This window comes from Procambarus clarkii, chromosome 10 (assembly GCF_040958095.1).
Source record: "Procambarus clarkii isolate CNS0578487 chromosome 10, FALCON_Pclarkii_2.0, whole genome shotgun sequence".
Lineage (NCBI taxonomy): Eukaryota > Metazoa > Arthropoda > Malacostraca > Decapoda > Cambaridae > Procambarus > Procambarus clarkii.
Window position 1 is genome coordinate 28577674 of NC_091159.1, and position 13472 is coordinate 28591145.

At 43.5% G+C, this 13472-nt stretch overlaps 2 protein-coding genes across 2 annotated transcripts in view; both read right to left on the reverse strand.

Annotated features, from left to right (window-relative positions):
• The window catches only part of LOC123745863 (uncharacterized), a 200474-nt gene extending 187240 nt beyond the window's left edge, over window positions 1-13234 (reverse strand). The window contains exon 1 of the mRNA XM_069322254.1: window positions 13040-13234. The gene's annotated coding sequence lies outside the window, so the exon portion shown is untranslated. The remainder of the gene's footprint in view (window positions 1-13039) is intronic.
• Window positions 8617-10215, reverse strand: LOC123747502 (putative uncharacterized protein DDB_G0286901). The gene has a single exon (XM_045729722.2). The coding sequence runs from the start codon at window positions 10213-10215 to the stop codon at window positions 8617-8619; it is 1599 nt and encodes a 532-aa protein (XP_045585678.2).
• Window positions 13235-13472: the final 238 nt, after the last annotated feature.

Consider the following 13472-nt stretch of genomic DNA (forward strand, 5'->3'; position numbering starts at 1 on the left):
CGTAACGCTCCCTAGCACTCCCTTCTTACAATTTGTAATAAAGTTGGTACATCTTGTTATAACGTTTTTATCACGTGTTAGAACGTTGTTACAACTTGTTATATTGGTGGTTACAACTTGCTATATTGGTGGTTACAACTTGTTATATTGGTGGTTACAACTTGCTCTATTGGTGGTTACAACTTGTTATATTGGTGGTTACAACTTGCTCTATTGGTGGTTACAACTTGCTATATTGGTGGTTACAACTTGCTATATTGGTGGTTACAACTTGTTATATTGGTGGTTACAACTTGCTATATTGGTGGTTACAACTTGTTATATTGGTGGTTACAACTTGCTATATTGGTGGTTACAACTTGCTATATTGGTGGTTAAAACTTGCTATATTGGTTGTTACAACTTGCTATATTGGTGGTTATAATTTGCTATATTGGTGGTTACAATTGTTAGGTGTTAAAACGTGTTCGAACGTTGTAGCAACGTCGTAGTTTCGTCGTGTGTTTGGCGTTAAGTGATTTAGTTTCATACAATGGTACGCGTTTTTAGCATTAATTTACACGGAATTGTAATTTGTGTAAGTGTACGAAGCGTGGGAAGTGGTTGAGAAGTCAGCACTTGAGCGTCAGCGGTGAGAAGCCAGCACTTGAGCGTCAGCGGTGAGAAGCCAGCACTTGAGTGTCAGCGGTGAGAAGCCAGCACTTGAGCGTCAGGGATGAGAAGCCAGCACTTGAGCGTCAGCGGTGAGAAGCCAGCACTTGAGCGTCAGCGGTGAGAAGCCAGCACTTGAGCGTCAGGGGTGAGAAGCCAGCACTTGAGCGTCAGGGGTGAGAAGCCAGCACTTGAGCGTCAGCGGTGAGAAGTCAGCACTTGAGCGTCAGCGGTGAGAAGCCAGCACTTGAGCGTCAGCGGTGAGAAGCCAGCACTTGAGCGTCAGGGGTGAGAAGCCAGCACTTGAACGTCAGCGGTGAGAAGTCAGCACTTGAGCGTCAGCGGTGAGAAGTCAGCACTTGAGCGTCAGCGGTGAGAAGTCAGCACTTGAGCGTCAGCGGTGAGAAGTCAGCACTTGAGCGTCAGCGGTGAGAAGTCAGCACTTGAGCGTCAGGGGTGAGAAGCCAGCACTTGAACGTCAGCGGTGAGAAGTCAGCACTTGAGCGTCAGCGGTGAGAAGTCAGCACTTGAACGTCAGCGGTGAGAAGTCAGCACTTGAGCGTCAGCGGTGAGAAGTCAGCACTTGAGCGTCAGCGGTGAGAATTCAGCACTTGAGCGTCAGCGGTGAGAAGTCAGCACTTGAGCGTCAGGGGTGAGAAGCCAGCACTTGAACGTCAGCGGTGAGAAGTCAGCACTTGAGTGTCAGCGGTGAGAATTCAGCACTTGAGCGTCAGCGGTGAGAAGTCAGCACTTGAGTGTCAGCGGTGAGACTGTTTACGTCAGACAACCTGACAGTGTTCTCCTCGTGTGTAATGTACAGACTTGTCTCTGACAAGAGTGCCTTTAATGGCTAACACATATTGCTAGCCATTGTTTTGTTCAGTAAACGGTCTTTTACCTTCTTTTCTGTTCTTTTAAACGCTATATAAAACATCAATATCTATTAAAACCCAATTGAGTTTAATAAGCTTAATTACACATGTGGCTACCATCCACCTCAGCTGATGACTACCTTAAACGATCACTCGTGCACGCAAATGTACGCTTGCGAGCACACGCGAACACGAACACGAACACGAGCACACACACACACACACACACACACACACACACACACACACACACACACACACACACACACACACACACACACACACACACACACACACACACACATAGACGTTAGAAAGAATTTAGAGACGTTAAAAAGATTTTTTTTCAGTGTCAGAGTAGTAGACAAATGGAATGCATTAGGAAGTGATGTGGTGGAGGCTGACTCCATACACAGTTTCAAGTGTAGATATGATAGAGCCCAGTAGGCTCAGGAACCTGTACATTAGTTGATTAACCGTTGAGAGGCGGGACCAAAGAGCCAGAGCTCAACCCCCGCAAGCACAACTAGGTAAGTATACAGCCAGCCTGAGCCTGAGGTAATTAAAACAGCTGACAACACTGGATGACACTAAAGCGGTTGGAGCAGACAACGTATCACCGTGGATACAATAAGTTGACCAGACCACACACTAGAAGGTGACGAGACGACGACGTTTCGGTCCGTCCTGGACCATTCTCAAGTCGATTGTGAAGAGGAATTGATGATTGATTGATGAAGATTAAGCCACCCAAAAGGTGGCACGGGCATGAATAGCCCGTAAGTGGTGGCCCTTTTGAGCCATTGCCAGTATCAATAGATGATACTGGAGATCTGTGGAGGTGCGACTGCACCCTGCGTGACGGGAGATGTCTCCCGTGTGAAGAGGAAGTAGATGCAAGCAATAAATAGGCTAGAGAGAGGTGAGGAGCAAAGTGTAGTAGAGGAGAAAGTAGTAGGAATAAGAATTGCAGAGGGCCTATTGGATACAATAAGAGGCAGCCCAGACCCTCAGCGTACCTCTAGCAAGGATCTATAATGAGTCACTTACGAAAAGAGAGTTGCCCAGTTGCTTGAAGAAGACAAATGTGGTACCAATCCTCAAAAAGGGGGATAGGGAAGAGGCACTTAACTACAGGCCAGTATCACTGACAAGCATCCCCTCTGAAGTACTTGAAAGAATAATCAGGTTTAGACTTGTTACACACCTAGAGAACATTATGTAAACAAACACCAACATGGGTTCAGAGAAGGGAAATCATGTCTAACAAACCTTCTGGAATTCTATAAAAAAAGTAACAAGAATGAGGCTGGACAGAAAAGCATGGGCAAACTGCATATTTCTGGACTGCCAAAAAGCCTTTGACACAGTACCATACAGGAGACTGCTATAAAACTTGAGAGGCAGGCGGGAGTAAACGTAAAAGCCCTAGCTTGGGTAAATAATTACTTAACAGGCAGGAGCCAGAGAGTAACAGTCAGGGGCAAGAAGTCAGACTGACGAACTGTAACGATTGGAGTACCTCAAGGATCGGTGCTGGGACCAGTTCTGTTTCTAACATACGTGAACGACATGTTTACAGGAGTCGAGTCCTATATGTCGATGTTCGCGGATGACGTGAAATTAATGAGACGAGTTGTGACAGATGAGGATTGTAGGATAGTACAAGAGGACTTTAACAAGCTGCAGAGATGGTCAAAGAAATGGCTACTGGAGTCCAACCCGAGCAAGTGTAAAGTTATGGAAATGGGACTAGGTGGCAGGAGAACAAAGGGACAGTACACAATGAAGGGAAACTACCTTCCTGTGACGATGCGAGAAAGGGGCCTGGGAGTGGACGTAACACCAAATTTAACTCCTGAGGCACATATAAATTGGATAACGACAACAGCGTACTCTATGCTAGCAAAAGTTAGAACGTCATTCAGAAACCTAAGTAAGGAGGCATTTAGGGAGCTTTACACTGCCTACGTGAGACCAGTCTTAAGGGTATGCAGCCCCATCATGGAGCCCCCACCTAAAGAAACACATTAAGAAACTGAAAAAGGTTCACAAATTTGCGACGAGGCTAGTCCCAGAGTTGCATGGGATGGGGTATGAAGAGCGACTGAAGGAACTGAACCTGACGACGTTAGAAAAAAGGAGGTAATGGGGAGATATGATAGCAGCATACAAAATACCTAGGGGATTGACAGAGTGGAAATAGACGAAATGTTCACACGGAATACCAACAGAACAAGGGGACACGGGGTGGAAGCTGGAAACTCAGATGAGTCATAGAGATATTAAAAAGTTTTCTTTTAGCGTAAGAGTATTGAGGAAATGGACTGAACTAATGGAGCACATTGTGGAAGCAAACACTATTCATAGCTTTAAAACTTGGTATGATAGAGAAGTAGGACAGGAGTAATTGCTTTAAACAACCGAAGGCTAGAAAGGCGGGATCCAAGAGCCAACACTCGATCTTACAGGCACAAATAGGCGAGTACACACACACGAAAGGCAGCTGAGCACAAGGGCATGGAGAAACCACAGAAATAACAGGGCACCAGAGAGCAGAGAGAGAGAGATACCAGAGGGCCAGAAATGGGCACCTCAGTGTGAGGAGAGAAGCAGAGAGGCAGTTTGAAAATGACATCAAATAAAGCCAAGACCCAACCCAAACTGCTATACGGTCACATCAGGAGGAAAACGACAGTGAAAGAGCAGGATGATGAAATTAAAAAAGGGAGAGGATGGGTACACTTTAGAAAATGACTAAGAGGTGTGTGAAGAACTCAACAATATATTCCAGGAGGTTTTCACAATGGAGCAAGGGAAACGCCCTGAACTAAGAGGTGTGGCGATATACCAAGCATACTTGGAAGATATAGAAATTACCAAAGATGAGGTTAGGAGCTATCTGCTTGATCTAGAAGTGACGACTAAGGCTGTTCAAACTGATGGAATCTCACCATGGATGCTAAAAGAGAGGACAGAAGCACTTTGCATGCCACTATCTATGGCCTATAACAAGTCACTGGAAACGGGAGACCTACCAGAGAGTTCAAAGACAGCTAACGTAGTACCAATCTACAAAAAGAGGGAGAGGCAGGAGGTCTAAAGCAACAGGCGGTGTCCTTAACTTGTATACCATGCAAGGTGATGGAGAAGATCGTGAGAAAATGGCTGGTAGCATAACAGGAGAGAGAAGTGACTTTGTAACAGGTCACCAGCAGCACCCATGGGCAGGCAAGTCGTGTCTCACAGGTTTAATAGAATTCTATGATCAAGCAACAAGCATTAAGCAAGAAAAAGAAGGATGGGCAGACTGCAACAGTTCTAAGAAACTGTTGCATAAGTTGGAGAAACAAGCTGGAGTAAGGGTAGGGTGCTCCAATGGATAAGGAAGTAACCTAAACAACAGGAAGCAGAGTTACAGTGAGGGGTGAGACCTCAGACTGGCATGATGTCACCAGCGGAGTCCCGCAGGGTTCTGTACTCGGACCTTGTGGGAATTTTCCCAACAAGTATTTTTTAGTATTGTTATTAGATAATTAAATGGGCTGTACAAGTGGACTGTATTAATATTTAGTTACTTGTCAGATGTTTCCACTTCCACAAAATTGGGGGGTTGACTTTCTAATACTAAACTTGAAATTGAAATATAATTAATTAAATGAATTAGTTAGTAGGCTACACTACTATGGGTTAATGGTGAGACCCTTGAGGCTTAGCTGAAACGACGAATCACAGACGAGGTCACGAGGACAGTATGAAGCTACAGGATGACCTGGACAGACAGAAGGAATGGTCCAACAAATAGCTACTAGAGTTTAACTCGACCAAGTGCAAAATAATGAAGATAGGCGTAGGGAGTGCAGAAGGCCAAACACAAGGTAAAGCTAGGAAAGGAAATCCTACAGGAGTCAGGACGAGAGAAAGATCTGGAGGTTGATAACACACCAGACCTGTCCCCTGTAGCCCACTTTGAAAGAATAAGATCAGTGGCATATGTAAGGCTGGCGAACATAAGAACTGCCTTCAGAAACTAGTGTTAGGAATCATTCAGAACCTTGTATACCTCATATGTCTGACCAATACTGGAATATGCGGCTCCAGCATGGAGTCTACATCTAGTTAAACGCAAAACGAAATTAGAAAAAGTTCAGAGGTATGCCAACAGGCTAGTCCCCGAGCTGAGAGGAATGAGCTGTGAGGAAAGATTACTGGAACTGAACCTCCCGACGCTGGAAGACAGAAGTTAGGGGAGACATGATCACTACCTACACAATTCTCAGTGGAATTGACAGGGTAGATAAAGATAAACTGTTTAACATGGGTGGTGCGTGAACAAGAGGTCACAGCTGGAAACTGAGTACCCAAATGAGCCACAGAGACGTTAGAAAGAACTTTTTCAGTGTCATAGTAGTTAACAGATGGAATGCATTGGGCAGAGATGTGGTGGAGGCTGACTCCATACACAGTTTTAAATGTAGATATGATAGAGCCCAGTAGGCTCAGGAATCTGTACACCAGTTGATTGACAGTTGAGAGGCGGGACCAAAGAGCCAAAGCTCAACCCCCGCAAGGACAATTAGGTGAGTACACACGGGGGTGGGAGGTGGCTGAGCAGACAGCGCGCTAGACTCGTGGACCTAGGGAACGGGGTTCGATTCCCCGGCTGAAAAAACAAATGGGCAGATTCCTTCACTCTGATGCCCCTGTTACCTAGCAGCAAATAGGTACCTGGGAGGTAGACAGCTGCTACGGGCTGCTTCCTAGGGTGTGTGTGTAAGGGGGGGGGAGAAGTAGTTAGATCAAGTTCAAGTATGTTTATTGAGACAAGAAAGAAATACATATCAAAGGGATAGAGTAGCTTAGGCTATTTCTACCCCCCCCCCCCCCTCAAGTAGTTAGCAACAGTTGATTGACAGTTGAGAGGCGGGCCGAAAAAGCAGAGCTCAACCCGCGCAAGCACAACTAGGTGAGTACACGCGCGCGCTAGAGGATGGAAGCAAGAGGCTACAAGATGACCTAGACAAACTGAAGTCCAACAAATTAATACTAAAATTCAACTCAAGTAAATGTAAACTAGGCGGAGGGAACAGGAGGCCAGATACACGGTACCAACTGGGAGACTAAGTCCTCCACGAAACGGACAGACAAAGATCTAGGAGTTGATATCACACCGAACCTGTCTTCAGAAGCCCACATAAAAACAAATATCATCAGCGACATATGCGAGGCTGGTTAACATCAGAACTGCTATTATAATTTGTCTAAGGAATCATTTAGAATATTTATTTAATATTTTGTTTGATTTTGTTTGTAAATAATTCTATGAGACGCGAGAAGGCATTTTTTTATCATATACAGTCATCTGACTGCTTGTTTTAAGATTATTTTATTGATAAATTAAGATCTGTTGACGTGGCAAATGTCCCATTTTCTAAGAGAAGCCACGAAATCAGAATTTCTTTGAATGAATACTGCTATACATAAGCCAGCATGGCTATATACCGGTATACATAAGCCAGCATGGCTATATACCGGTATACATAAGCCAGCATGGCTATATACCGGTATACATAAGCCAGCATGGCTATATACCGGTATACATAAACCAGCATGGCTATATACCGGTATACATAAGCCAGCATGGCTATATACCGGTATACATAAACCAGCATGGCTATATACCGGTATACATAAGCCAGCATGGCTATATACCGGTATACATAAACCAGCATGGCTATATACCGGTATACATAAGCCAGCATGGCTATATACCGGTATACATAAGCCAGCATGGCTATATACCGGTATACATAAGCCAGCATGGCTATATACCGGTATACATAAGCCAGCATGGCTATATACCGGTATACATAAGCCAGCATGGCTATATACCGGTATACATAAGCCAGCAAGGCTATATACCGGTATACATAAGCCAGCATGGCTATATACCGGTATACATACGGCAGCATGGTTATATACCGGTATACATAAGCCAGCATGGCTGTATACCGGTATACATAAGCCAGCACGGCTATATACCGGTATACATAAGCCAGCATGGCTATATACCGGTATACATAAGCCAGCATGGCTATATACCGGTATACATAAGCCAGCATGGCTATATACCGGTATACATAAGCCAGCATGGCTACCGGTATACATAAGCCAGCATGGCACAATATCGGAGGGACGTAGAGATAGAGGGAAGATAGCCGGCCAGACATTTCGCAGGGCATGGTTATCCGTGTATGATGTAGGCCTGGGCGATGACCGGGCCGCGGGGACGCTAAGCCCCGAAACCATCATAAGGTAATCCCAAGGAATGTAGTCAAGTTCAAAGTCAAGTATGTTTATTGAGACAAGAAAATACATCTCAAAGGGCTAGAGTAGCTTAGGCTATTTCTACCCCTCACAGGTAAGTCGTCTGCATGGTAAACCTGGTTTACTGTTTATACCAGGCAGAAAGGTGTGAAGAAAAAAATGAGGATAAATGAATTATAATCATGGCGGACGTGTCTACGATGAGCATGACAGTAAAGACACATTTATGAACCAAGGTGGACGAAGGTGAGGGACGCTGCCAGGTGGAGGCAAACCACCAAGGTCTGGGACATTTAAGATATTTTGCCTTGCCTTCACAACCGGATGTTAAAAATGTTGAGACTTACCTCAGTCAGTCTAAGAGGACCACAAGGATAATCTGGGGCACACTAGAGATAGTCATCTCTGAGTTAACATGCACACATCCCTGGTGTGGAGCTAGAAGCGGCACAACACGGGCCTACCACCTCACAATCATGGCGTCGCCACCGCCCTCTCGCCCGCTCATTCATAATTTATTTATTTATTTATTTATTTATTTATTTATATATATATACAAGAAGGTACATTGGGTTTGTGAGAATACATTGGATAGTACAGTATTTACATAATACTTTATAAACATCCCCTACATTTTAGTGCATATTAGACATAGTATAGTATACTAGTATGTAATAAAATTACGTATATTTATCTGATGCTGGGAATAATGGCATTTATAAATAGGCTACGTATATGGCTGGAGCAAGTTACACTGAAGTCCTTATCACTCCCAGCGTGTATACACAATAATTGAACTACGCAATATTTCACCCACGGTGTTATTGTCACCCACGGTGTTATTGTCACCCACGGTGTTATTGTCACCCACGGTGTTATTGTCACCCACGGTGTTATTATCACCCACGGTGTTATTGTCACCCACGATGTTATTGTCACCCACGGTGTTATTATCACCCACGGTGTTATTGTCACCAATGTTGTTATTGTCACCCACGGTGTTATTATCACCAATGTTGTTATTGTCACCCACGGTGTTATTGTCACCAATGTTGTTATTGTCACCCACGGTGTTATTGTCACCCACGGTGTTATTGTCACCCACGGTGTTATTGTCACCCACGGTGTTATTATCACCCACGGTGTTATTGTCACCAATGTTGTTATTGTCACCCACGGTGTTATTATCACCAATGTTGTTATTGTCACCCACGGTGTTATTGTCACCAATGTTGTTATTGTCACCCACGGTGTTATTGTCACCCACGGTGTTATTGTCACCCACGGTGTTATTGTCACCCACGGTGTTATTGTCACCCACGGTGTTATTGTCACCCACGGTGTTATTGTCACCAATGTTGTTATTGTCACCCACAGTGTTATTGTCACCCACGGTGTTATTGTCACCCACGGTGTTATTGTCACCCACGGTGTTATTGTCACCCACGATGTTATTGTCACCCACGGTGTTATTATCACCAATGTTGTTATTGTCACCCACGGTGTTATTGTCACCCACGGTGTTATTGTCACCAACGGTGTTATTGTCACCCACGGTGTTATTGTCACCCACGGTGTTATTGTCACCCACGGTGTTATTGTCACCAACGGTGTTATTGTCACCCACGGTGTTATTATCACCAATGTTGTTATTGTCACCCACGGTGTTATTGTCACAAATGTTGTTATTGTCACCCACGGTGTTATTGTCACCCACGGTGTTATTATCACCAATGTTGTTATTGTCACCCACGGTGTTATTGTCACCCACGGTGTTATTGTCACCAATGTTGTTATTGTCACCCACGGTGTTATTGTCACCCACGGTGTTATTGTCACCAATGTTGTTATTGTCACCCACGGTGTTATTGTCACCCACGGTGTTATTGTCACCCACGGTGTTATTGTCACCCACGGTGTTATTGTCAACCACGGTGTTATTGTCACCCACGGTGTTATTGTCATCCACGGTGTTATTGTCACCCACGGTGTTATTGTCACCAGTGTTGTTATTGTTACCCACGGTGTTATTGTCACCCACGGTGTTATTGTCACCCACGGTGTTATTGTCACCAGTGTTGTTATTGTCACCCACGGTGTTATTGTCACCCACGGTGTTATTGTCACCCACGGTGTTATTGTCACCCACGGTGTTATTGTCACCCACGGTGTTATTGTCACCAGTGTTGTTATTGTCACCCACGGTGTTATTGTCACCCACGGTGTTATTGTCACCCACGGTGTTATTGTCACCAGTGTTGTTATTGTCACCCACGGTGTTATTGTCACCCACGGTGTTATTGTCACCCACGGTGCTATTGTCACCCACGGTGTTATTGTCACCCACGGTGTTATTGTCACCCATGGTGCTATTGTCACCCAACACAACAAATGGTACACGCCCACTCTACACAACACATGGTACACACCCACTCTACACAACACATGGTACATGCCCACTCTACACAACACATGGTACACACCCACTCTACACAACACATGGTACACACCCACTCTACACAACACATGGTACACGCCCACTCTACACAACACATGGTACATGCCCACTCTACACAACACATGGTACACACCCACTCTACACAACACATGGTACACACCCACTCTACACAACACATGGTACACACCCACTCTACACAACACATGGTACACGCCCACTCTACACAACAAATGGTACACACACCCACTCTACACAACACATGGTACACGCCCACTCTACACAACACATGGTACACACCCTCTCTACACAACACATGGTACACACCCACTCTACACAACACATGGTACACACCCACTCTACACAACACATGGTACACACCCACTCTACACAACACATGGTACACGCCCACCCTACACAACAAACGGTACACGCAACATGCGGCAATAGAATACATTCCTCACGGAGTGCTCTTTGTTGACATTGTGAATTTGGTGTGACTGATACCCTTTATTTTACACCCATTACCTTTCAGCGTAACACTACCAGTAAACCAGTAACAGCCCCGGTGACATCCTTGGTGTTACGCTATGTTCATTTCCGTCTTAAAAAATATAGATACAGTAATATGTTGACTCTATGATACACTGTAAAAGACACATCGAACACTTTATGTAACATCGAACACTTTATGTAGGGTAGACGTAACTGTGTATCTATATATTTGTGTCTGTAGGTTAGATTAGTGATTTAAAAGCACTACAATCACCTTCTGTGGATGATTGTTCAATAAATCCCTGAACTATATGTTTAACACATCTCTCACCCCCTGTCCATGGAGGACAGAAGAAAATGTATATATGCTGATTAGCATTGTAAATGTCTGGCCACGTCTGTGGCCACACATTTTTTTAGGAAGGGGGAAAAAAACTCCCGACTTTTGCAATAATCCCTGACAATTTTTTTATATAATGATAATAATAATAATAATAATAATAATAATAATAATAATAATAAAATTATTATTATTATTATTATTATTATTATTATTATTATTATTATTATTATTATTATGCCAGATTTTTGTCACCCGGTATCGAACTTTCCCCAAAACTGATGTCCTTCTGAAGATAAGGTCTCCATGATTGGAAACAGTAGTCCAGAGGTGCCCACCAGACTTGTGCAGCTAAATCACCACTTTCTGTTCCTTGAAGACAAAAACTTTGGATACGCTCTTCAGATGTCGGTTAGTCCTTTTTCAAGTCAACTTAGTCGAGCATATAGTTATACAGTTTTCTTATCCTTTTATTACTTAGGTTAAAACTAAAATATATTCTTACAAGTACTGTATAAACGTGGGTTATATTTAAAATGTATTTATAAGCTTTGAATAAAAAAAATGAAAGAATCAATTAAGTCGAGAAGATCGCTGTACAGAAAATACTTAAAGACTCCTATCACTCCTATCCGCGTACGGTACAGAATGTACAAGAACAATTTACAAAAAAACTTAGGGAAACAAAGAGACAGTACAGCAAACTGGAAAGGAATTAATGCACACGCGCGAGAAGACAACTTTCTGGGTTCTCTGCACAACCTACGAAAGACCAATTCTTAAGTATGCAGCCCAGACTTGGAACACTCATTTGTTCAAATACAACATCAAATATTGTTAAAAAAATATGCACGCGGGTCGTTCCTGAACAACGAGGATAAATTAAAGGATCCAAACCGCACCAGACCAGAGGGGAAGTTACAGACTTGATAACAACATTCCAAAACGAATTGACGCTCGACCCAGCAAGCACATTAACCTTTATGGTCAATGTGCTTGCTTTTAATGTGACCTTTTAATAGCACACACACACACACACACACAGGGCCTCGCGGTTAAGTGGACAGTGCTTGAGGGTCATAGTCCTAAGCGCCCGGGTTTGATTCCCGGCCGAGGCAGAAATAAATTGGCAGTTTGTTTAACCTGATGTCTCTGTTCACGTAGCGGCAAACAAGTACCTGGGAGTTAGAAAGCTGCTACGGGCTGCTTCCTGGGGATGTGTGCGTGTGTTAAGGGAGAAATAAATGTATAGTAGACATAATAGAGGAAAAAATAGATCGGTTAGAAAGACTGGGTCCAAGAGCTAATAGCTCGATTCAGCAGGAAAATATAGTAAATGCACACACACACGCACAGCGGGAGAGGGGACAGGGGAGAGAAGAAGGGGGGGGGGAAGAAATATTTTCAAATATTTCTTTATAAATTGGTTTAGTCCAATTAATGTTTTTTTATATTATTTTAATAACACGAATTACTGACTTAGGTTAGGTTAGGCTAGGTAGGTTAGGTTAAGTAGGTTACGTTAGGTAGGTTACGTTAGGTAGGTTAGGTTTTAAGTAGGTTAAGTAGATTAGGATTGATCAAATTTCAATTAGCTATATATATATATATATATATATATATATATATATATATATATATATATATATATAATATATATATATATATATATATATATATATATATATATATATATATATATAATATATATATATATATATATATATATAACTAATACTTAATACTACTATATATAAAGCATACTTAATGAAGACTAAAGTATACCTCTCTGAACACCATAGCGCCCACACGGCACATATTTCTGGCGTTGTTATGTTGTAATTAGCGAAACATGAACGTAAATTAAGTCTGAACTAATGGTTGGAGGTAGCTACCTACCTCTCGGCTGGGGTTGACAACACGTGACGCAAAAACACCTGTCTTGTCTGCAGGACACAGATCACGAATATAATCAGTGGCAACAAAAGACTATTCAGGTTTCAGGGAGTGAAGAGTGAGGGTAAAATTTAGAGTCGATCTTTGAAGAATATCAGGGTGGAGTATCAGGGCAGCCGCCGTGACACGTCCGGCACGCGTGACGGCCCAGGCGGGACTGTCACTCTCAACCCTTGCCGCCCATTCTCCCTCCTGGTCGGTTAGTATACCGTTATTCCTGCTGTCACCACACCACTTACCTGCTGCCACCACACACCTTACCTGCTGTCACCACACTCTACCTGCTGCCACCACACTTTACCTGCTGCCACCACACCACTTACCTCCTGCCACCACACCACTTACCTCCTGCCACCACACCACTTACCTTCTGCCA

Excerpts from the sequence above, each read along its gene's own strand:
- LOC123747502 (XM_045729722.2), bottom strand. The coding sequence starts at position 10,215 with ATGGGTGACAATAACACCGTGGGTGACAATAACACCGTGGGTGACAAT.